This window comes from Ammospiza nelsoni, chromosome 1, assembly GCF_027579445.1.
Source record: "Ammospiza nelsoni isolate bAmmNel1 chromosome 1, bAmmNel1.pri, whole genome shotgun sequence".
NCBI classification, from domain to species: domain Eukaryota; kingdom Metazoa; phylum Chordata; class Aves; order Passeriformes; family Passerellidae; genus Ammospiza; species Ammospiza nelsoni.
The window spans coordinates 53626591-53648797 of NC_080633.1; the positions used below are offsets into that span (position 1 = coordinate 53626591).

At 41.0% G+C, this 22207-nt stretch overlaps 1 protein-coding gene across 1 annotated transcript in view; it reads left to right on the forward strand.

Moving 5' to 3' along the window:
- The window catches only part of GLI3 (GLI family zinc finger 3), a 191226-nt gene that overhangs the window by 162129 nt on the left and 6890 nt on the right, over positions 1–22207 (forward strand). Inside the window, exons 10-13 of the mRNA XM_059484961.1 lie at positions 13550–13699; positions 14288–14452; positions 17200–17490; positions 20697–21024. Coding sequence (XP_059340944.1) covers positions 13550–13699; positions 14288–14452; positions 17200–17490; positions 20697–21024 — 934 coding nt within the window. The remainder of the gene's footprint in view (positions 1–13549; positions 13700–14287; positions 14453–17199; positions 17491–20696; positions 21025–22207) is intronic.

Consider the following 22207-nt stretch of genomic DNA (forward strand, 5'->3'; position numbering starts at 1 on the left):
AATTGCCAAGGGGATTCCAACACTTATGGTTAGCAAAAAAAGCCTGAACAAAGAAGTGTGTTTTATATGACATTCTGAAAGTGCCAGGCTCCAGTTCTGAATAGTTTTTGGGTGAGGAAGAGTTACAGAGGACTGTATACAGGACTGTTCTTTGGTTGCTGCTGCAGATTCCTGTGGTTGACTGCCAGCACAAGTCTGTCCCATTCAGATGGTGCCACAGTGGTGTATAGGAGAAGATAGAAATCTTTGAGATAAACCAGACTATTTAGGATTGTTTTTTAGTTACCAAAGGCCCTTGTAAGTTCACTGGAAGTCAATTAAAGTTAATGTGTGGAATGCAGGGGCAGAAAAAAATTGGCCTTGTCTCTTTTTTAAGTGTTTTAGGTGATACTCCATGTTCTGCTAAGAAATCCTGCACAGTTTTCATTACAACAGCTCAAACATGCATCTTCAGATGCAGCACTGGTTATGGCACATATGAGAGGAAGTTATCCCATGGCAAAAAGAGATAAAAGAAGGTAACTCTGCTGCTGCTGCCTGAAACATCAGGTGTGACTAACTTTTAAAATGGGACAAAGACCTTTGCTAGCCCTGAATTTGCTAGGATGCGACAGGGATCATTAAGCCTAGCATGGATGCAAAAGGGAAATTCTAAGTGGACGTCCACTGAAAAAACCCAAGGGAGGTCTTGGAGCAGCAATAAACTGCTGCATGTGCTGAACCTTGTTAGACATGTTTCTTGGAGGTGTTAGGAGGAAGAGCCCCAGTTACTTCCTCCAGTCCAGTTGTGATGTTCTGGCTTTAAGACACTGCTGCTGTTGTCAGCTACTGCAGCTGGATTAATTCTACCAGGATCTCCTCCGTGATTAAATATATCTTAAAGCATTTTTTGCCTGTAAAGATTTTGGCATTGCTTATCACTGCCAGCATTTTTTATTTTAGTTTCTGTGAAAAGTGTTTTTAAGTCACTATATTTTCAGGTTTTGTAGAGGTTTTTAGTGCCATTCATTGCTAAATGTGGATCAGGCATTATCTCTAATCTGAACTGCAGCTTTCATAGTTTATGTAAAAGGAGACACTAAGTGCATTTATTGAAAAAAAATGCTGTTATTCAGTAGTGTCTTTCTGCAGACAAAGCATTGGTATTTTAATCATATGAACAATTTGTATGTGTCCATGTGGTAAGCACAAGGGCTCTCTTTACAAAAAATTAGAAAGAATTACTGATTGATTTACACAGGAAGATCCTGATGAGGAATATATTTTCTTTCATTTTAAGTGGCTCACTATTAGCTGTGCTGTAATTACTAATAAAGTTCTGAAAGTAGAAGAAAATGCATGATTTTATAAAATCTGGTTCAGGGTTAAACCAAAGGAGATGCATGTTTCTCAGCAAGTCCTATATATATGCTTAGTGCTAGTGCCCATATACTTAATGGACCTTGAAAAGCAGATCCATTTAAATATCTGGCATTTACCTTGCTATTTATTCCCTTTAGGAAGAAAGGATGTTCAGTAGAAGAGGCAGTGATTTAACTTTTTCATAAAGTATCAAATATTTTATTAGTCTTTCTGCATAGATAGATGACCCATTGTACCACCACTGGAGCTTGGAAGAATTCAAAATCTTGTAAAAATGGTACTTTTTAGCTTTTCCTTATTTTCCTCTTGCTATAGCCTTTCATAGGTTTCTAAGTTGGTTCGTGGGATTAAGCAGTTTGTCTCTGCTAATATAAAATTGTATAAAGCTGCTGTAATATATGGTTACATTTTAATTCAAAGAGCCTGTTTATTCTAAACTAGCTCCAATATATTTCCAAACACATGCACTGAAAGGCAGTGTAAATTTTAACAGATTTTTGTCATTAAAGCTTTACAATCTTTATAAAACAGCTCTGTCTTTATACGTTCATTTGGTGTGCCAGTTGTTGGGATATTTTGCTGGGTACTTTCTTTCTTCCATTTTTTTTTTCTTCTCTAGGCATCTTTACTCTTAAGCTTTTATTTCTTGGCTCCACTACTCTGATCTGTGCTGTGGAATGTAAAGATTAGGAACCTCTTCCAATTTTATTTTCTTGTGAACATGGCCTGTGTTAAAGGAGAATATTATTACTTTTAGCATGGTTTGAACCCACAGCTCAATAACTAACTGCAGAGAGTTCAGTGTGTTGGACCCAGTTGAATTTAATGGGCTCCAGGCTGCCATAAGAGCTCATGTCAGCAGAGCAGCTCACTGAACCAGGATCTGTGCAGCTTGGCCAGGAGCAGTGGCTGGAATTAATCAAAGCCAAACAATATGGGGGGAGAATAGTTAATTTCAGGTTTAATATATACAGCAGGTCTGATTTCCATTGAAGTCAGATGAGTTATGGTGGCAGGAAGGAAGCCTATAGTTTTTTGTCTTCTGCAGAAATGTGGGAAAACATCCAAAGTATTTAGTTCTGCTTCGTGTGTGCTGGTGTGCTTCTGTCAAAAGCAGGAACGGTATTTTCATTCTTCATACTATTTGCAAATAAGATGAAATACCTTATTGTAATGCATCTTTATGATTACTTCCTTCTCATGTGTGCTGGCAGGAGTCCTCTGTGGTCTGTCTTTGCCAGAGAGAAAAATCCAGAAATAGAATATATGCTTTTAAGTGTGTGATACTAACATCTGTAGCAGTGCTAAGTGTTGAGCTGTTCAAGTTTTTCAAATTTTTTTTTTTGTAAGTCCTGTATGTTTTTGTTAAAGATTGTGCACAGCTGTACATGAGTTCAGATTTGTAAAGAAGAGTAAGCTATTGCTCACCTTGGGTACTGCCTGTGAGGGAGATTTTTAACATGGTTTTCCTGAAATTCTCCAGCAGTTGCATGTCAAATCAATTTTTATCCTCAAATGCAAAGATCATGAAGCAGAAAATTTTGAAGTTGAGCCTCAGGTGGTTTTCTCTTCTTCCATATTCAGCCACTCCTAGAAGGTATCATTTTCTAGGCAGCATTCACTGGCAGTCTTAGAACCAGTGAAGCAGATGTTTGGGCAGTCATTCTTCCCTCTCCAATTGTAGGAAAACTTCTCCCTTGTTTGTGCACTACTGCTTTGGCTAATTGAGAGAGGAATGTCTGATGGATCTGAGGGGAATATGGAGCCTTGCAATGTGAATTTCCTCTCCTGTGAGCTTATGACTTGAACAGACATTGCACCTCCTTAAATCATGCTGTAGAGCTGCTTCCTGAAGGCAGGAGCCCTTCCTGCAGCTCAAACTGGAGAATTCCTGCCTGTAGCCACCTCTCAGAAAGCCTGTGGAGAGAGCTTGGATGCATGTGTGATGGAGAAGAATGAGAGGAAAGCAGGCAGAACAGGCTGAAGATCATCAGTGCAGGGCTAGGCTATAAGATTTGGGAGAAGACCACCTTCATGCTCTTACACCATTAACATCAACATCACAGTTTCATTATGTAGTCAGCAGTGGGTCCTAAACCTTTCAGCACATGGCTTTTGTCAAATTTCTTCTTCCATCCTGGTCTTTCAAACCAAGCTTGAATTCTCTCTCACTGGTACACAATTTACCTGTCTTATTTATCCCAGCAAGGCAGGTAGGAGAAAGTGCTGGGAGAAACACCAGGAGTGCTCAGCTTGAAGTTGGCCCCTTTTACTCTTCCAGGAGCACTGCAGGGGCACTTCTGCCCTTCAGGCTCCTTCATTGCAGTGCTCCAAGATTTTGTCATCCTCATGTAACCCTTTTGCATCTTTCCCTGCTTGTGTAGCTCTCAGGAGAGCAGGGCTCCTCCTTGGACAGCAGAGATTTAACCAAAACACCCCTGTGTGAGAACAATTGACTTGAGCATTTGGCTTGTGGTTTCCACTATCAGTTCCTTCTGCAGCCTCCTCATGGACATGCAATTAGCCTGTCCTGTGGTTAAAGAGAGAAGTAGAGCCTTTTTGTTAAAAAAAAAAAAAAATTAAATAGGGAAGCTGTGATACCTTGCTTGAACTAAGGCAAATGTGATACAAAGCATCAGTGCTGGAGGAGATGGTAAAACCCAGTTATCATGACAGCATGCATTGAAAAATTACTTCTCTACAGCTGGGGAGAAAAAAAGGAGTAAAGAAAGCTGGAATTCCTGTACCATACCAGCTTCACCTATTGGTGCCCCAGCTAGAAATACAAGAATGCAAGTTCCAAGGAAAACAAGGCACTTGATTTTTGACTGAGTTGTGGAAGAGAACATCAGAGAAGAAACACACCTGAGTCATCGAAACACCTTTCCTACCACTGTAAAACTGGAATAATTAATGTCCACAACAGCTATGCTGATGTTCTGACAGAATCTCATTTCTTAGATGCTCAGGTTTAGCAAATAAAGATGTGATTTCTGCCCATTGCTTTACAGCTGCATGCTCTGACACAGGAAATCAAGGGAGAGCTGTAAAACATTGCCCTTGATAGGAGTGCATTTTGCTGCTAACAGACTTAACTGTGCTGCATATGTGAATATATGTTTATTAAATGAAACAAGAACAAGATGTGATCTTATTGGGAAAGAATCCCTGCAATATCCCAGAAGTTCCATTCACTCCACAGAATATACCAGAGTCTACCAAAAAGCTGTCCAAAACCTGGAAACAGATACAGGCTGAGGGGGTTGGTTCCCAGCCTGACAAGAAAGCTGTGTTTGCCCTGTTGGTATTTTGTCACATCCATACTGGATAACTGCTATATCAGAGATTAAAAGAAGGTCATGCTGTATTATGAACCACTGTCTTTATTTTGAGGATTAGATAACTTTTCTCTTTTTTTTCCCCCCACTGGTTCCCTTTATATCCTAAGGGCAGATCCTTTCTCTTGGGTCAGGAATGTAATAAGGCAGGTTTTCCTCTCTCCAGGATATTGTGTCTGTCTCACTGTGTTTAAATTGCCACAGAAAGCTCTTCTGAGCAAAATACAGTATTTTCTTTGTACAAGAGCCAATGATTGACGTATCCATGGGGACTTCTCTGTCTTTAGCATTTAAACATACAAGTTGGATAACCTATTGATAGGCAACGAAGACAACTACAGGATTTACTGCAAGAGAACAAAAGGAGAAGCAGAAAGAAAATACCTTTTTTTTTCTTTAACTGGGGGATTTAGAAATTTTATTGCTGTTGTTAGGACAGAGAGATAAAAAAAAATAATCAGACCTATATTTTCAGCTGAAGGAGGGGGCTGAAAAGCAAACAGTCCTGATGAGCTGTGTCCTTTGAATTAGCATATTCCTGTTTATTAGTAATACAGTTTCACATTTAGAGAACAAGACTTACCCAATCCCATATGTAAAAAGTAATTTGATTCACCATGGCTTGCTTAAACATCATTTGAGGCAAAAGGATGATTCCTGCTCAGGAGTACAGTGAACTCAACAAAATGCAAAAGTTCAATATTAGTTTGATTGCTCTTGGCCTTTGTGGACTCCTTGCTTCTGAACTTGTATGCCCCATGAAACAGGGACAGTCTCTGCCCATGTGTTACACTGAACCCCAGATCTTTACTGAATTTTTACATATGACTGTAAACCCAGTCTTCTCCCAGTGGCAGCTGTGCTGGTCCAAGAAAGCTGTTGACCCCAGTTGTTTGTTGCAACATCTCTGAGGTTCCCTTCAGTCTTTTCACCATTTATTTGGGAATGCTCCCTCAGACACTGGAGCCCTCCTTTCTTACTGTTTCCATCGTCTCTTCCAGCCATTGGTTTCCATGCTGCCCTTCTCCTGTGCCTGTCATCCCTGTCCTTCTACATACACGGGTTATCTCAATTTATAAATCATCATAATTTTTCAGTTAACTTAGGGCTTCTAATTTTGATTCCTCCCTTTCTTCATTGACTGCTGTTGTCAGTTCTCAAGGGACAGAAATGGGTATCCAGAACTGCACAGTAATAAATGAGCTTCAAGCATGAATTCAGCTGGAGTGCTGACTGGAGTCTCTTTTTTGTTCTTATAATTAAGTATTAACAATCATGGACACAGAGTTCAAATGTTGTTTGTAAAATAGGTAAGTTACATTTTCCACATGCTTCACTCCTTTTTGAACTAGCCAGTTTTTTAACTGAAACTAACTTTATGTAGTAAATATTTTTTTTCTTAACGAGTAGAACATTTTTAGTCACACTGGAGTTACAAATATTTGCAGTATATATATTTAATTTTGCAATGCTTTTATCTTGGTCTTGGCTGGGATAGAGTTAATTTTCTCCCTAATAGCTAGTGCATTCCATATTTTGAATTCAGTATGAGAGTAAGATTGATAACATACAGATGTTTTAGTTGTTGCTGAGCAGTGCTTCTATAAACCAAGGACTTTTCAGTTTCCCATGCTCTGCCAGGGAACAGGTGCACAAGAAGCTGAGAGCATATACAGCTGGGAACAGCTGACCCAGACTGACCAAAGGGAAATTCCATAACACAGAACATTATAGGATAGGATATAAACCGGGGGAAGTTGGCTGGGATGACCAATTGCTGCTCAGGGTGTGCTGGGCATCAGTGAGCAGGTGGTGACCCAGGGTATTGTGCATTGCTTTTTTCTATTGGCTGTTATTCATGTCCCTGTTCTTATCTCCCTTTATGTCATTGTCATTATTAGTGCTATTATAGTTTTATTTTGGATTTTAAGCCATTCTTATCTCAACCCATGCATTTTACCTTTTTCCAATTCACCCCATCCTTGCTGGCAGGGGCTGGTGGGAGTGAACCTGGTAGGTAGTTGTTGGCTAGTGTTAAACCCCTACAACCATTAAAAAAGCCACAGTCCTCTCACATGTAACCCAAAAATATCTGATTATGAAATGTGGCATGCCACTACTCTTCATTTAAGTTTGCAATCATGACCATATCTATGGGAAGCAAGGGGCTTCATTTGTTAATAGTGGAAAATGTTGAAAATTAAGTATAGAGATTGAGTGACAAGATCAAATACTGAGGTGAGGAGTGCAGTGCACAGGCTATTAAGTGTGTTCATTATACACTGAGGAAATTGCTGTGCAGTGCTTTTAAGATCCAGATGATCTTAACTGTGTGTATTCCATTTTAGTAAAGGTGTCAAGACTGGAGACACTGAACTGTTTGGGCCAGATCAGCAAATTGTATAAATTGTCATGTTGCTAATCAGCATTAGCAGAGATCTGTCACAACAGCATTTCTTAAATCTTCCATAAAGTATGAAAGACAGCATCAGGAACTGTAATAGAATAACAATAAGTGCATCCAAAGGAAAGGAAGCAGGATTGGAGATAGTTGACTGAGCTTCTCCACAGGCATGTGCCTATTTGGAAGTGCAGAATTCTTCATCTATAGCCATAGCTTCCACTTGGCTTTAGGAACTGCAACCAGCTTAAGTGTTTATGCCACCATAAGGGCTTAAAGCAGCTTAAGTGCTTCCTCCATCTCTGGAACTAAAAATGGCTTAAGTACTTATGCCACCCTAAGGACACGGGGTCAAAAGTATATTCTCAGCTTGAGCAGCAAGGAGCAGGCATTGGTCTCTTGAAGCTGTTTGGCCTGGTTGTGCCTGCAAAATCTTTAGTAGGAAAAGGACAGACAGGATCTATACCTATTTTCCATCAGATAAGAGGAAATTAAAATGCATGCATTGTTTTAACAGAGAATCACAGAGGTTAAAGAGAAACTCAATTGCAGTGATTGGAATGTGTCCGAGAAGTCTGCTGAGGATTTCACTCCATGGAAATGCATTTTTTTCCTCCTCACAAGGAGATTTCTATTGTCACAGGAGATTTCCTGGCTCACCAGGACCTCCTTTCCATCCTGACTTTTTTACAATGCCTTTGTCTGTTCATCTTGCTGTGGATCATGGAGGCAACCTTTATCAAGATGTTAATGAGATGGTAGGGAGGCCAGTCTGATGTCACCTCTCAGTTGCCTGACTACCTAAAATGGTAACCAGGAGCAGCGATGAGTCGCATATTGCATCCCTGGGGAGCAGGCAAGACTGGGGACTTGCTGAAGTGGTGCCCTGTCACTGTTCTGAACACTGACATTCTTTTTTGCAGTCGCTCAGCTATCTCAGGAAGCTGTGTAGGTCAAGAACCTCAGAAGTATGCACACCACTCATGAACAAGTGACTACTTTCAGTGGGAATCAGAGACCTAAAAACTTCTATGAATGTGACCTTTAGCTTTCCTGGGCCTTAAATCTCTGCCTCACCTGTGGCCATAGTAGAAGATATTTTTGCTGAGGTTTGTTGTTAGGAGAGGTACATTCACAAGCTGTGAGGTACTCAGAGGTTTTGGTAATAGTCTCCAGTCTAAAATGAATGTGAGGTCTGTACTTGCGCCTAACTGGTGACAGGGAAGTCTGAATTCTGTTGCACCACCTTTGGTGAGCCCTGGTGTACTTTACACGATTCTGGTCAAGAAGGTGGAAGTTGTACTAGAGCAGGTGAAGAGGCTGAGGGAGCAACTGATGGACTAATACAGTCCTCATAGTGGCAATGGGGAATCTGGGAACAAAATGACAAATGGGACTCAGAATTCCCCACCTCAAGCCAAAGCAGGTTAAGGGGGGAATGAGGGCTTGGTCATTGAAGAGAAGACCAGAAGGAACTAGTTTATTTAATCCAGCAAATGAAGACAGAGAGGAGAGTGCTGTCTGCCAGTTAGTTAGGGTGGGGAAGGGAATGAACTAAACACTGCAGGGAAGCAGAGCTGTTTAAGCTAAAGAATAGTCTTGGCACGAGAACAAATGAATATAAATTGGCTGTGAATAAATCGAAGCTAGAAATTAGTTGCTAACCAGCAGAAGAGTGACTTCCTAGAAGCGCCTTCCACTGGGACCAGAGGGAGCTGATCACCAAGGTACTTAGAAGCTGAAGCTCTGTTTGTGACCAGGATTATGTGCAGTGGGACTTGCCATAGCGAGGGGATGGGCCTGATGACCAGGAACCTGTTTCTAACTGTATGTGGGCTTAAGGACAAATCTACATTCCATATGCAAAACACAGAAATAAAAGTGTTCCCTGCAGGCCTTGCAGGTCAGGGACAGCTAATCCCCTTCCAAACCAGCTTCAGAGCTTTCCAGACTGGTACTGCCAGACACAGCCTCTGCCCCATGTCCTCTGTGGGCTCCACAGCCCTCTTGTGCAGCTGCAGGACAAGCTGTGTTTAGTACTGCGATGCCTCTTCACCTTTCACTCTTTGTCCCCTATGCATCAAATGCAGCAGCTCTGCTGGTTTGAGGGACTTTTTGTGGCAGTACAGTACAGGGGGAGATTTGTGCTAGAAGATGGGTTAAATGCTGCCTCTGCTTAATGTCAGTGGTGAGATCTAGTGAGAAGTTACTTAGCACCTCCTTTTTAGTTTTTAAAATACAGGGAAAGAACTGCGAGAAGATAAAAGTCTGAAATTGTCATTGTGTAACTGAAATTAAACCTAATTTTGGCAATTTAACTCGGCCACTAACTTAACACATTATACCAATACAGCATGGTCTCTTCCCAGTTCCTTCCTACACTCTAGGGTCGCAAGTCTAGGTTAGAAAACAGAAATGTGAGATTGTCCCAGAATATTCGCTCTTGCCACCAAATAGAACTTTGCTTTCAGATGCAATCTCAGTTGCAGTGACATTCTTTTTCTGATGTTCCTAAGTTTTTCCACTGGTATGGAGAAGCTTTTCCTCCTGCTGTTTGACTGCTGTGAGAGCACATTTGGCCTTTGTTTATGTATTGAATAGCTAACGGGTACCATGCAGGCAGCTAGGATGTGTGCAGATTCTCCTTTCTTCTAAAAACCCTCTTGGAGGAGGGAAATGGAACACCAAGGTTATTGTAGATCCTACCTCCAGTGTCACCTCATCTCCTACAATATTGAGTAACAGGTACAAGTTGGTGTGGATTATATGAGAACATGCATGAATTAAGGCGTTCCCTTTTCAATAGTATTTCTTACCATGCAAGCATTTATGCTTCAGGATACTGTGGATTGAATTTCCCATTACCTCTGGTTTTTGAGATTGGCCAGTAGAGATAACAGGCAAACTTCAGCCTTGATTTCAGTTAATCTGGTGGGGTTTTATGCTCTGGAATTGAAATCCATCTCAGAGCTTCCTCCTTCAAAGGCAGGTCATTCTGAGACCAAAATCAGTATTTAGGTCAGCTCCGTCTGTTCATTTTAGGGTGTTTTGGAACTGGATGATAATAACAACATTTTTGAAAGAATAGAAAATGAGCCAGGCCAAACAGAGGTTTGGTAATAAGCATTGAAGTAGCATGAAAGTGACTGGTATTCTGCAAATGACCCCTGTTCAGCAGCTTTTTGGAGCTGTGTGCAACGGGAGATAGCTTGTAGAATTCCAGCTTTTAATGGGGGCTTTTTTTTTTCAGGTCAGAAATACTTAATAATACAGAGCTGATGCTTCAGAGCCTTATGCTAGCAAACCTGACACTAGGGAGTAATATCATTGCCTTTCATGCGCCTATTTACTGTAATAAGGATTACAGACATAAGTAAAACTTGCAGGTTTGGGCCCACAAAATTAAAAGAAAAGCCTTTTCACACCCTGAAACTGCATCAAAATTCAATTTCACCAGGAAAAAAAATCCTTCTGATCTAGTCCCTGGAATGTGACATTTCATGGGTGTAATAAGGTTACAAACAGATTATAAATTGAAACCCTATAATTCCTTATTGTACTGTACCAAAGCTTCTGCTTTGCATAATACTCTTATTCCTGACTGTTCTTTGTTTTACAAGCTTAAAACTGCTCATTTCCTCTCATAATGAAGACCAGGGAGCCAAAAACACCGTGTAAAATCCAAAGGTAATTATCTGAGTCAAAGAAACTGAACGCCAGAGTTCACAAACTTCTGAACTTTTCTAAATGATGTTGTTTGCACAGTGAGACCTCCCTCCTCTTTAAACATGTCACAAAAATTACACATTCTTTCTGCCAAATGATAATGGTAAAAAAATCCCAGTGTAGATTTAGTTCATGGTTTGCATTTCTGTAGTTCTACTTATATGTCCATAGCAGATGACTGATGAGTTTTCTCATCATAACTTGAGCAAGTGAGGGTGTTTGAATCTCAGGATGACAAACACTCTGAATCTCCTTACCTGAGAGCACTGCTGGTGCTGATTTGCTAGCGTCTTCCTCCAGACCAGCCTTTTGAGTATTTGAACATATTTGTAGGTCTGCTAAAATATGATCCCTGTGCAATAAGCAATTAAGCAGCTCACCTGTGAACCAAATAAATTACTCAGATTAGCAGATCACAGGCTCATTTATTGCAGGCTTTCCCTAAAGGTGAGGATCCTCAGAGGTATTGAATGAGAATGAGCTGGATTTGCAGGTGAGCTCTCAGGGGCCACTTGCAGCATCAGAGCAATGAGGGAAAACAGCACAAAGAGGGGTTTGATTGTAGGAAGATCAGAGTCTGGGAAAGGATTGATAGGAGAGCAGGGCAAATGTGTATGGAGGGCCACAGTTGTGAGAGACCAGAGGATGATCACAAGACATTTGACAGGTAAGCCAGCAATGGAGAGAGGCAAATGATCATCACCACTCTGGGCAAGCTTTGTCAGCTGCTGCAGCGAGCCTGGGCTGGGGAGGGGGTGAGGAAAGGACTTTTAGGCCCATGAGAAAGGTCAGTTTTAGAGGATTCTCATGCTGCTAAAGGTTAGAGGTCTAGAGCGCAGGGAGCAAGCTGGTTTTCAGGGACAAAGAGAAAAAACTGTCCTATGGAGACATTCTCTGAAAGAGCCTCCATGGTGCGTGAATGTCCACACAGCAGGAGGTAAAAGGAGGTGCTGTGGTGATGTGATTGATCCAGCCTTGAGGTTTTTGTATCAAATGGAAAGCCTGTGTCACACACTCAAGTCTCATTCCCCTCGTGGCTGTGTAGGTTTAACCACATAACACACAGTCTGTAATGTTTACCGAGAGATTTGGCCATGAATTATTTGAATGCATTTAATTTTGTCCCTTTACTTCTTTCTCTTTCAAGAAATAGCACACATTGGCCTCATTGAACTCTTTTGATACCATTTCACAGCTCAGGGCATGTGTATGCTTCTGGCACAGGTGTGTGCACTGTGAATACAGATCTGCACTAGGAACATTCACTCTTGCAGATTACAAATTGTATGTTGCCCAGCACCCCTGCTCTGTTCATGCATGCTGAGCCCCATAACAACTTTTAAGAAATGGCAGTAAAGTTTCAGAAAAAAAGCTGTCATCTTTTATAGGCAATGGATGTCTGTTGCCTATGGCAATGGTGCATAATTTTGAACATACGTGATTTTATGTGTCTTTCTGACTGATTCCAAGACTTCAGAAAAGATTGGGATTATCTTCTTTGTGTTCCAGTATGAGCTCCTGAGTTTCTATATGGCTGGCATTTTATTTAGGCCCATTATGGAACAGATACAGATTTCATCCCTGTGCTGTGATCAAATAAAAACTGGAAAGATTTTTTGGTGGTACCTTAGTGGGAATAATGTCATTCGCTGGGTAATGCAGCCATCTAGTGGCACAATGACAGAAGTTCGGCAGTGTGGAATGATTTCTCCAAGAGAGTCTGGGAGGATAAGTCAGGTAGCTCCTAGTGGAAAAAAGACTCTGAAAGTCCAGGTGTAGTTTTTTTTTTTTTCTTTTGTTTTCTAAAGCTTTGCAAAAAAATTCAAACAGTTAAAATTTTTTTAAAAATCAAACCGATTTTGAGGTTGTCCCTGTTTCACTTGCCTGTTTCCACTCAAACACAGAGAGAATTAAATCAATTTTTAAATGCTTTTCTGGACTAGATCTTAGTGAAAGAAACAGAGCAAGCTAATTTTGTGGAAGAGTACAAGGTACACAGCTCTGTCCTGCTTCTGGGTGCACTCATGTGGATGACACTGACCACAGAAGGGCATGCCTGTGAGTCAGCAGGGCTGGGGCAGCTGTCACTCCCACACACATTCAGACAGAGCCAGACTAAGCAATGGCAAAAACTGGCTTGATGTATGCTGCTGTACTCAGAGTTCATATTCACAGTGTATAGGGGTTTATTTCTCCACCATGACCTCTGCATTTCCTGAACCAAATACATTTACTGAGGAAAATATGGGTAACAGGGAGTGAGTTAAAATTTGGGGTGGAAACTTGGTTTAGCAGTTCTGTTGATTTTTCAGGTTGGAGGATATGTTTCTAAAGGCCTGATTTTGTAAACCTTGTTTATGTTGAGCAGCACTTAAGTAATGTTTCCCTGCTCTTTAAAAGCAGTACCCAAATGTGAATCACACAAGTGGAGCTGTGCATGACATTATCCAGGATCCATTTATCAGCTTGTATCCCTTAGGCATGATCCAAAGCCCTTTGATCTCAGTAGAAAAAAAAAAATCATTGGCCTTAGTGGACTTCCAGTAGGATCTATAACCTGAACCCTGTGGTCACTTGGAAGTGCAGATGATCTTATTCTTTTGGTACTGCAAGGACCTGGTTCACACCTGAATCTCTGGTGCTCTTCCAATGCAAAATTACAGTAAGGCTGCAGCTGATGTTGTATTTCTGTTAAGCTGTGACCTCTTTTCTGCCTGAACAGCACATCAACAATGACCACATACATGGTGAGAAGAAAGAGTTTGTGTGTCGATGGCTGGACTGTTCCCGGGAGCAGAAACCTTTCAAAGCCCAATATATGCTGGTGGTCCACATGAGGAGACATACAGGGGAAAAGCCACACAAATGCACTGTAAGTAAAGGAGCCTGAGCTCCACGTTTGTACTGGGAAACTGGGGCTGTGCAGAGAACAAACAGAGCAGGACAAGTGCTGCATTCCCTGAGCTCATCTGTCAGACTCTGTGGAGAAGAGACTGCCATGTCTGCTTTGTTATCCAGCACAACCAGATGACAAAAGCTTTAGGAGAGGGGATTCCCTGGATGATTTGGCCCACTTCCTCAAGTTTAAAGTGCAAAGAAGCCCCAAAAGGCATTATTAAACATGGCTCAGTTTGCTTAATTATTTAAAGGCACTTTCTCTTACAGAGCTTGGTATTACTGCTGGCCACCAGCTCCTGATAGCTTTGCAATGGATTTCAGTCTTAGTCAAAGTACACAAATACTGTGCTCTCCTGTAAGAGAAGATTTACATAATGCTGAAAGCATTTTTACTTGAGCTGTGGCAAAGTTTGCTTGGATAAAATTAAAACTCTCCAAATCAAAGCTACATGGGACAAAGTTATGAAGGCCTGGAAAATTTCTAAACTTTTACAAGTCCACTTTTGCTGTTTCCTGCAAGTCCAAAGATTCAAGCTAAACCAGATTTATGTCTTGTCTGCAGTTTGAAGGTTGTACAAAGGCCTACTCCAGACTAGAAAACTTGAAAACGCACTTGAGATCTCACACTGGAGAGAAACCATATGTGTGCGAACATGAAGGCTGCAACAAAGCTTTCTCCAATGCATCTGACAGGGCCAAGCACCAAAACAGGACTCATTCCAATGAGGTAAGTAAGCACAGCTTCAAAAGATTAATACAATTCATTGTTGAACAGACTTACAGTGTGGTCATAGCAATCCATTACAGAGGACAGGCACAGCAACCCTCAGCAACCTGAAAGGAATGTAATGCCTCTTAGCAGCACAGTATGTCATACAGACCTGGCATTTTATTACATGTAGGAGAGTTTTGAATGAGGGAGTTTAATGAAAACACATGCATTAACCAGGGACAGATCCTGTTTTCCTGGGATCATTTTTCCCTCTGGAGCTGTAAGGGCTCATTGGGTGCCTGGACCCATCCGCATGTCTGTGTTGGCACTGGGCATCTGCTGGGATGCAGCTTCCCCAGCATACTTTGGGGTGCTGCAGACAGCCACAGTGTCCACATTTGAAATCATGGGTTGCCATTTAAGTTCCGAGTTATGCCTTTTCCTTCTTCTCTGGCCTCTTTCACTCTTTCTTTTCCTTCTGAACAGACCTCATGGACTGCAGAGGAAATGCAACCTTTCTCAAGGAAACCAGCTGTGGCAGTCACAGCTGTTTCCAAACTCTCAGTGTAACATCTCATTATTACTGTTTACTGTTACTGCTGCCTCCTTTTTCAGGAATCGCACCATCTTCTTGCATTGTCCATGTTTTATTGCCCCATTTCAAGTTGCACAGAGAGTCACATCATCTCAATCTCACATCAGAGTCCACTGTCTCCTCCTTGACATGTCCCTATACTCCTTCACCTCTAGCCTAAACCTGGGAGTACTGGAAGGGCAGGACATACCATAGCAGCTATATCTATTTCCACACAGCTTGTATCTTTCTCTAGCTGGCTGTCAGGTCTGCACACAGGCAGATCTCCAGGGAGCCTTCATCCTCTTCCAGTGCCCGCCCTGCAGCATCTCTTCAGTCACAAAGGAAGCAGAGGGCATTGCACATCTCTGAGTTTCCTCATCCCTGGCGTGTGTGTTTTCAGCAGCCCAACTAATAATGGCACTGAAGCCCTGCAGTGATTTCGTGAATGGTCAAGGTAGAAGGAAGTTCACCAAGTCTTGCCAATAGCTGAGTTTTCTTTTTTCATTCACTGTCTGAACCAACATGTGGGCTGCCTTGATGAGTTAGACCTTCTCACACTTAGTGGTGTGACCTGTCCTTGTGTTAATTTTGTGTCCAACAGTAAGCCAGCCAAATTTTATGCTGCACATGATTTCTCACAGGTGCAGCCACAGGGGCAAATTAAACATTTCCTTCATCATTACTTCACACCAAAACAGTCTAATCTTTTAAGGCAACATATACTGATGGAATGATATGAATACAGTGAAAAGCACAGACCAAATTCAGCATTTGCTTGTCGTGCCATTTTAGCTTTAAGTCGGTAACCTACACAGAGCTTTAAAAGCAGCTGACATATCTTGATAATGATGTGCCTTACTCATGCAGAGGAGGGCTAAATGACTTGTACTTCTATAGCAACCTGAGAAAACCTGCCTTAGTAGCTCAACATCATCTCTAAATTGCTCATTTTTGCTCCTATTCAAGTAAGTGGGAGGGATTTTTCCACTCATGTCAGTGGAAGCAGTCTCAGGCCTTAGACAGCTATGACGAAGCTATATTTGTCAAAGGCTCCACAGTGTGTGTAAGCAGAGTGAGAATCCCTCTGAGAAACTCTGCATCAGGGTCTCTTTCTATTTTTTGAAGGTTAGTATAAGAAAACCCTTTAAAACAGTAGTTTCTTGGAAGCAATTCAGTAATGAAAGTGAGTGAACAATACTTTGCTTCCCGAGGCAATTAAAGGATTTAGGAAGTGCTCAGCTCTTCTTTCTAATCCCCTCATAATACAAGAAAAAAGGCTTTGTTAATTTATAAGACAGTAAATTTACTTTATTCTACATTGCTTAGTGAACTATAGAAATCCACAGATAAAGAAAGTGGTTTGTAAAAAATGAGTGATGAGTTATGCTAGTAGCAGTAATAATAGTACTAGTGCATATATTGATGCAACGTGAAAATGTTCATGGCACTGTATCTTGTGCTTTGACATCGTACTGGTGATCTGAAGGAGCCAGAAAAAAAATGCTTCCTCCCTTTATTCTGCCTGAACCAACGGCCCAGCATCTTTTGAAGGGGGGTGTTTCTCTCAGTGTCTAGTAGTAGGTACTAGGCATACTGGGAATGCTGTCAAACTGCTGAGGGCAAGGGACAGGGCTGAAAATCAAAGCAGTCTTCATAAATTGGCATAGCTGAGTTACCTTCTGCTAAGGTAATTGAAAGCTGTGCCAGTTGGTACCCATGAAGGACTCTGCCCTCAATCAAGTGTGCCGCACTAAGTGCTACCTTCTGAGCCAAGGGGTGCTAATGGTTTTAACTAGGGGCAGTCACAATTTGATAGGACAAGGGGTGATGGCTTTAAGCTGGAAGAGGGTGAATTTAGATTAGTTATAAGGAAGAAACTGGTTAGTGTGAGGGTAATGATACACTGGTAGAGGTTTCCCAGAGAAGCTGTGGATGCCCCATCCCTGGAAATGTTCAAGGCCAGGTCTGAATGTGGCTTTGACCAAGGGTTCCCTGCCCATATTGGGATAATCTTTCAGGTCCCTTCCAACCCAAACTATTCTATGATTCATTTGTAGAAACCATAAATTAGGTAACAAATTCACTGTGAAAGCATATAACTGTGGTACCAGCTGTGCTCCAAGAAGTTCTTCAGGAGTCCCACATGGAATAAAACCTGATATGGGTGGGTTTTGTGTCTTGTCAGAAACCATATGTGTGCAAGATCCCGGGCTGCACGAAGCGCTACACAGACCCCAGCTCCCTGCGGAAGCACGTGAAGACTGTGCATGGCCCAGAGGCACACGTCACCAAGAAGCAGCGGGGAGACATCCACCCGAGGCCTCCGCCACCCAGGGACCCAGGCAGCCACTCTCAGACCCGGTCACCAGGCCATCAGACTCAGGGTGCAGTTGGTGAGCAGAAGGACCTCAGCAACACTACCTCAAAGCGGGAAGAATGCCTCCAAGTGAAAGCCGTCAAGTCAGAAAAACCAATGGTATGCAATACACCGTGCCACTCCCTTTGTCCTCTTCTTCCTGCAACCATTTAATAACCCCTTTATGAAATGCTCAGGTCTGTAAACTCTAGCTCACAAGGTTTGTTTTTTTGAGGTCTTCTGTGTTTACTTTGTAAAATGTTTTTAAAGCCTGAGAAGTAGCAAATAAAAAGATTACAAATAGTCTATGCAATATAGGATAAGTGCAGTGCTGGCAACTGCCACAATAATTGTTTCTCTTAAAAAGCTCCATTTTCTGGAATAAGCATAGTATGAGAAAATCAGAGTTTTCATTTAAAAAATAAAAACGAAGAGTTCTTTTCACTCTTCTGTTTCCAGAAGAAAGATGGATCTGAATCTCTCAGACTGAAAGCCAAAATAAGAAAAAAACCGAACCAAACCACAAGTCCAAATGACTAAAATGATGATATTGATGATGATAATTTTTGGAGAACCTGGGAAAACAATCAAATTTTAGGGGCTTGAGGCTTTTGGGTCATGGATCAAACTGAAGCAGGATGAATTCACTTTCTTAAACAGCAGATATGCATCTTTTAATAACATCTCTGTTGTGATGTGACCTCTTATGTTTATCTGATACTTACTCAAGTTAACTTAGTCCAAGTTTAACTAAACCAAGTTGAATTGACAGTCTGCAGGTCTTTTCTGTGGTTTACCTTAACGTATTGCGTTAAACTGTTAAAAGGATTGTATTCTATTTTTTGAGATGCTGTCTTAAATACACAAATTCTTTTATTTGCCTGAATTTCATATGCCATCTGCCCTCTTCACAAGGGTTAATTCAAAGGCAGCCACTCCATCCTCTTCCCCATCTGGGTCTATGATTCATCTGTATTCAGCCCTTGGGGATTACAAATATGAGCCCTCCAAATTCTGCTCATACTGTTAATCATGCTGCAATTCGAAGTGATTACTCACTGAAGTATGAGTTACTGCTATGTTGTGCCTAAGGCTTATGCTCAAACTGTTCAGTATTAATACTCAATTCAAAACCTTTTAAGGGCTCAGACTAAAGTCTTACTGGAGTCTAAAAGAAGGTGCTCTGCTATCTTTGATGATAACTACCTTATTTACAAAGGAGCAAAATCTCTTTTGCTTTGCTAGGTAAATGTGTAGTGTTATTGAGGCATGTTTAACACAGTTTTAACAGAAAAATTTGTGGAAGAGGTGTACTAATGCCTATAACTTACATAGTATCAAATATTTCTCACTGAAAATTATATTTTAAAAATAATTCTGTGTTTCTTGCTTTTCATTGCATGTATGAATTAAGGTATATTTTCTGGTTTTCAACTAATCCAATGTCTTTTCTGTCTAATGCTCTTAAATGTCTTATTCTAACTTCCTAAGGACAGTGGGTAATAAGGTGAGGGCATTTTAACTTTTCTGCTTTTTTTCTTATTGCAACATTATATATGTTTTTATTTTGGTCTTCTGCCTGTTGTTCAGTCATTCCTTTATTTAGTAATGTGCAATCCATCAAGCACATTCCCAGTTGTTATGTGTTGTGAACATTTTGCAACAGTTGACATGTGAAAAATCTGGCTTATATTGGTGAAATATCTTCAGAAATGTCTTTGTACTTTCCCCTCTAGATGAGACATCCATTTTTTTTCTGTATTCCACATCTAGAAATATATGTCCTGCATAATACAGTTCTTATTTCTGTACCCTACCTCACTGTGATCTTGACATGTGCTACAAGAACAGGCTTCTGATCACTTCTTCCATATGGTATAGAGCTATTGTCCAGAAGTACAAACATTCTTCTGTATAATAACTGTTATTTCTGTTCTTGTCACCAAATCTGCCATGGCCAGGATTTGGAAATGAGCTTGCTCAGTTTGGCCTCATAAATTCTAAGTATCATCATTCAAGTTAGAAATAATAAAATAATTATTGAATCTCAAATTGACTCCTTAGAGGCATAGGCAACTACAGTAGTGCCATGAATCTGTGTCTTCATTCATTGATGTTTAAAGCGAGAGTCGTCTCTGGCACTTCAGAAATTCTAGACAGCATTTTTCAGTAAAATGTACATAAAGATCACAGAGTGGCAGAAAAAAAACCCCCAAAAATAAAACCACATCAGAAACCCTCTTAAGTCAAACACTTACATGAAACTGTTCTTGTGTGCAAAGTGATACTGCATGCCCCACTGATTTGTGATCACACTGATAGAACCTTACAGTGAGATATTAAGTCCAGAGACTTCTGTCTGTCGTCCTCTGTTTTGTCTGTCAGTTTGTTCATTTTCCCATTCTTTTGAAAGAACTTTATAAAAAGTCTGAAAAGTAAATCAAGCCTGTGTTTCCACACAGCAAGAGTTCTGCTAGAGCAGCAGGGAACACTCCCTGTTAAGAAAGAAGATGTTACTGTGGCATGTTTATATCCCTGCAGATTAGCAGTCTGTATTGTCTACTTAAATTCTTGCACTTAAAATCTTAAATTCTGATGAAACAAAGGATTTGATTTAGTAGATCATCACCTTCTTGATTCAGAGCAGAGGTGGTATAAGTTAGGTATAAGGGGCGGTATAAGTTAGACCTGAGTGCTCCCAGGATCATAGGATGCTAATAATATGATACAGTATTTTTTGCACTGATGCTTTGTCTTTGTTTTATTACATGCCAACATTTCAGGCCAACCACTGCTTGTAACAATGAGCCTTAAGCCTGGAAAATGCTTACATTCTTTAGCCACAAGTCTAATTAAAAAAACCCAAATTCCAATGTTGTTGGAGTCTTGTTTTTTTGTTTGTTTGTTTGCAAGCCTAGCAGTGTAAACTAATACTTTGTAACATGGCTGAATTCTGGTTTGGTTTTTTTGAGCTGCAGCTTCAGTTGGGAACAGCACATAAGCAATGTAGGGTATCCATCCATATGTGCTCACAAATGGCTTGAAGTGATAGAAGTAACTCTGGGAATAACTCAGATAAATGTCTTATGGAGATACATTGTATACCATCAGCAACATGTGAAAGGCAATTTTAGTCTTGTGTTTTACAATGCCCTTCACTGCAGTTGAAGCCAATATCTAGAAAGCCTCCTTAAGAACAATCACTGTTACCATTTAAGGCTGAACTTCTCTATACCTGTATCTTTGGCTCCACTTAGCACAGATGCTCTGTTTAACATTGTTTGCTTAATTCTCACACTCTTTTGTCTCTGACTTCTCTCCAACAGACATCTCAGCCAAGCCCTGGTGGTCAGTCTACATGCAGCAGCGAACAGTCCCCCATCAGCAACTATTCCAACAATGGGATCGAGCTTTCTCTGACCGGTGGTGGTAGTGTAGGAGACCTCAGTGTCATTGATGAAACCCCAATCATGGACTCTACCATTTCCACAGCCACCACAGCACTTGGCTTACAGGCCAGGAGGAACATGACAGGGACCAAATGGATGGAGCAAGTGAAATTAGAAAGGTTGAAACAAGTTAATGGAATGCTTCCAAGACTGAACCCCGTTCCACCTTCCAAAGCCCCAACCTTGCCGCCTCTCATAGGAAATGGTGAGATACACATAAGAGGAGTGATAACGCTTTTTGTCCGTAATCTTGTTGCTTGCTAGCTCAATCTTGCAACTCTTGCAGGAGTTGCACAGCTCAGGAAACTCAGCAGCTGTGAAATGGTTTGTAAATTGATCACTTTCTGTTTATTCCCTCATTGCAAGTTCTTCTACCCACACCCTCTGAGATGTCTGATAGTCCTGTGTCATACAGAACAGGAGTCCCTGAGGGAGCCATGAATCACATTTAAATATTCCCTACAGGTAGAGGTTTTGACCCAAGATCACCATAATTCTGTCCTGTTTTGAGACAAGGTAGAAGAAATAAATACCTGTGAGTTTACTGTATGGAAGTCTTTCTGTTGAGTGTTTGCAAGGCAGCCTTTGCAGAGATGTGGTGGGCTTCCCTTTAAATAACTTGTTCCTACACATAGAAGAAATCATATGTACAGATGCTACTGCTGCAGAGGGCAGATATCCATGAATGGGAGCAAGGTGAGGTTGAACTCTGAAGATCCCTGGTTGTTTTCCTCCAAAGAGCTGCTCATTACCAAAATAGATGTTGCTGCTGCCCCTACTTTGCCTACAGCATGCCTGTAGGTTTCTGGGCTCCACCCAGCAGTGACAGCCCAGGTTTTCTGAGATCCATTCAATCAAAAGAAACTATGTAAAATTAAGAAATGTATCCTGTTTACTTAAAACCAAAACAAAACAAAACAAGGAAACCAGCAAAGATGTTTTGCAGTTGTTAGGAGTTATTTCAAGAATATTTCAAGAAGTATTAGAAATGACCTTGAATAGCCTCCAATTTGTATATTTTGCCATTCCATGCAAATGCCTGTTCAATTATATTTTGCCTATAAAAAGCTCCCTTACGAATGTGTTCTCCTGGCACATCAGCCAGCATAGCTGCACTGCAGGCTGGAGTACTGCACCAGCTGATGACAGTTTGTGGCTATGGGCTATAAATTTTCTGCTGGGATTCACACTGAAATGTTACCCTTGAGTCTCTGAATTAGCTTTTAACCTAAGGACACAGTTTTTATCCCTACTTCTTGCAAGAAAGAGCCCTGCTGTAATTGGCTGTGATGATGTTCTTCCTCTATACTCCACTTACGTCTTTACTGTGTGTTTTCTCACCAGTTTCTGGATAGTACCTCTTTGTTTAACTGTGAATTTTACCTGCA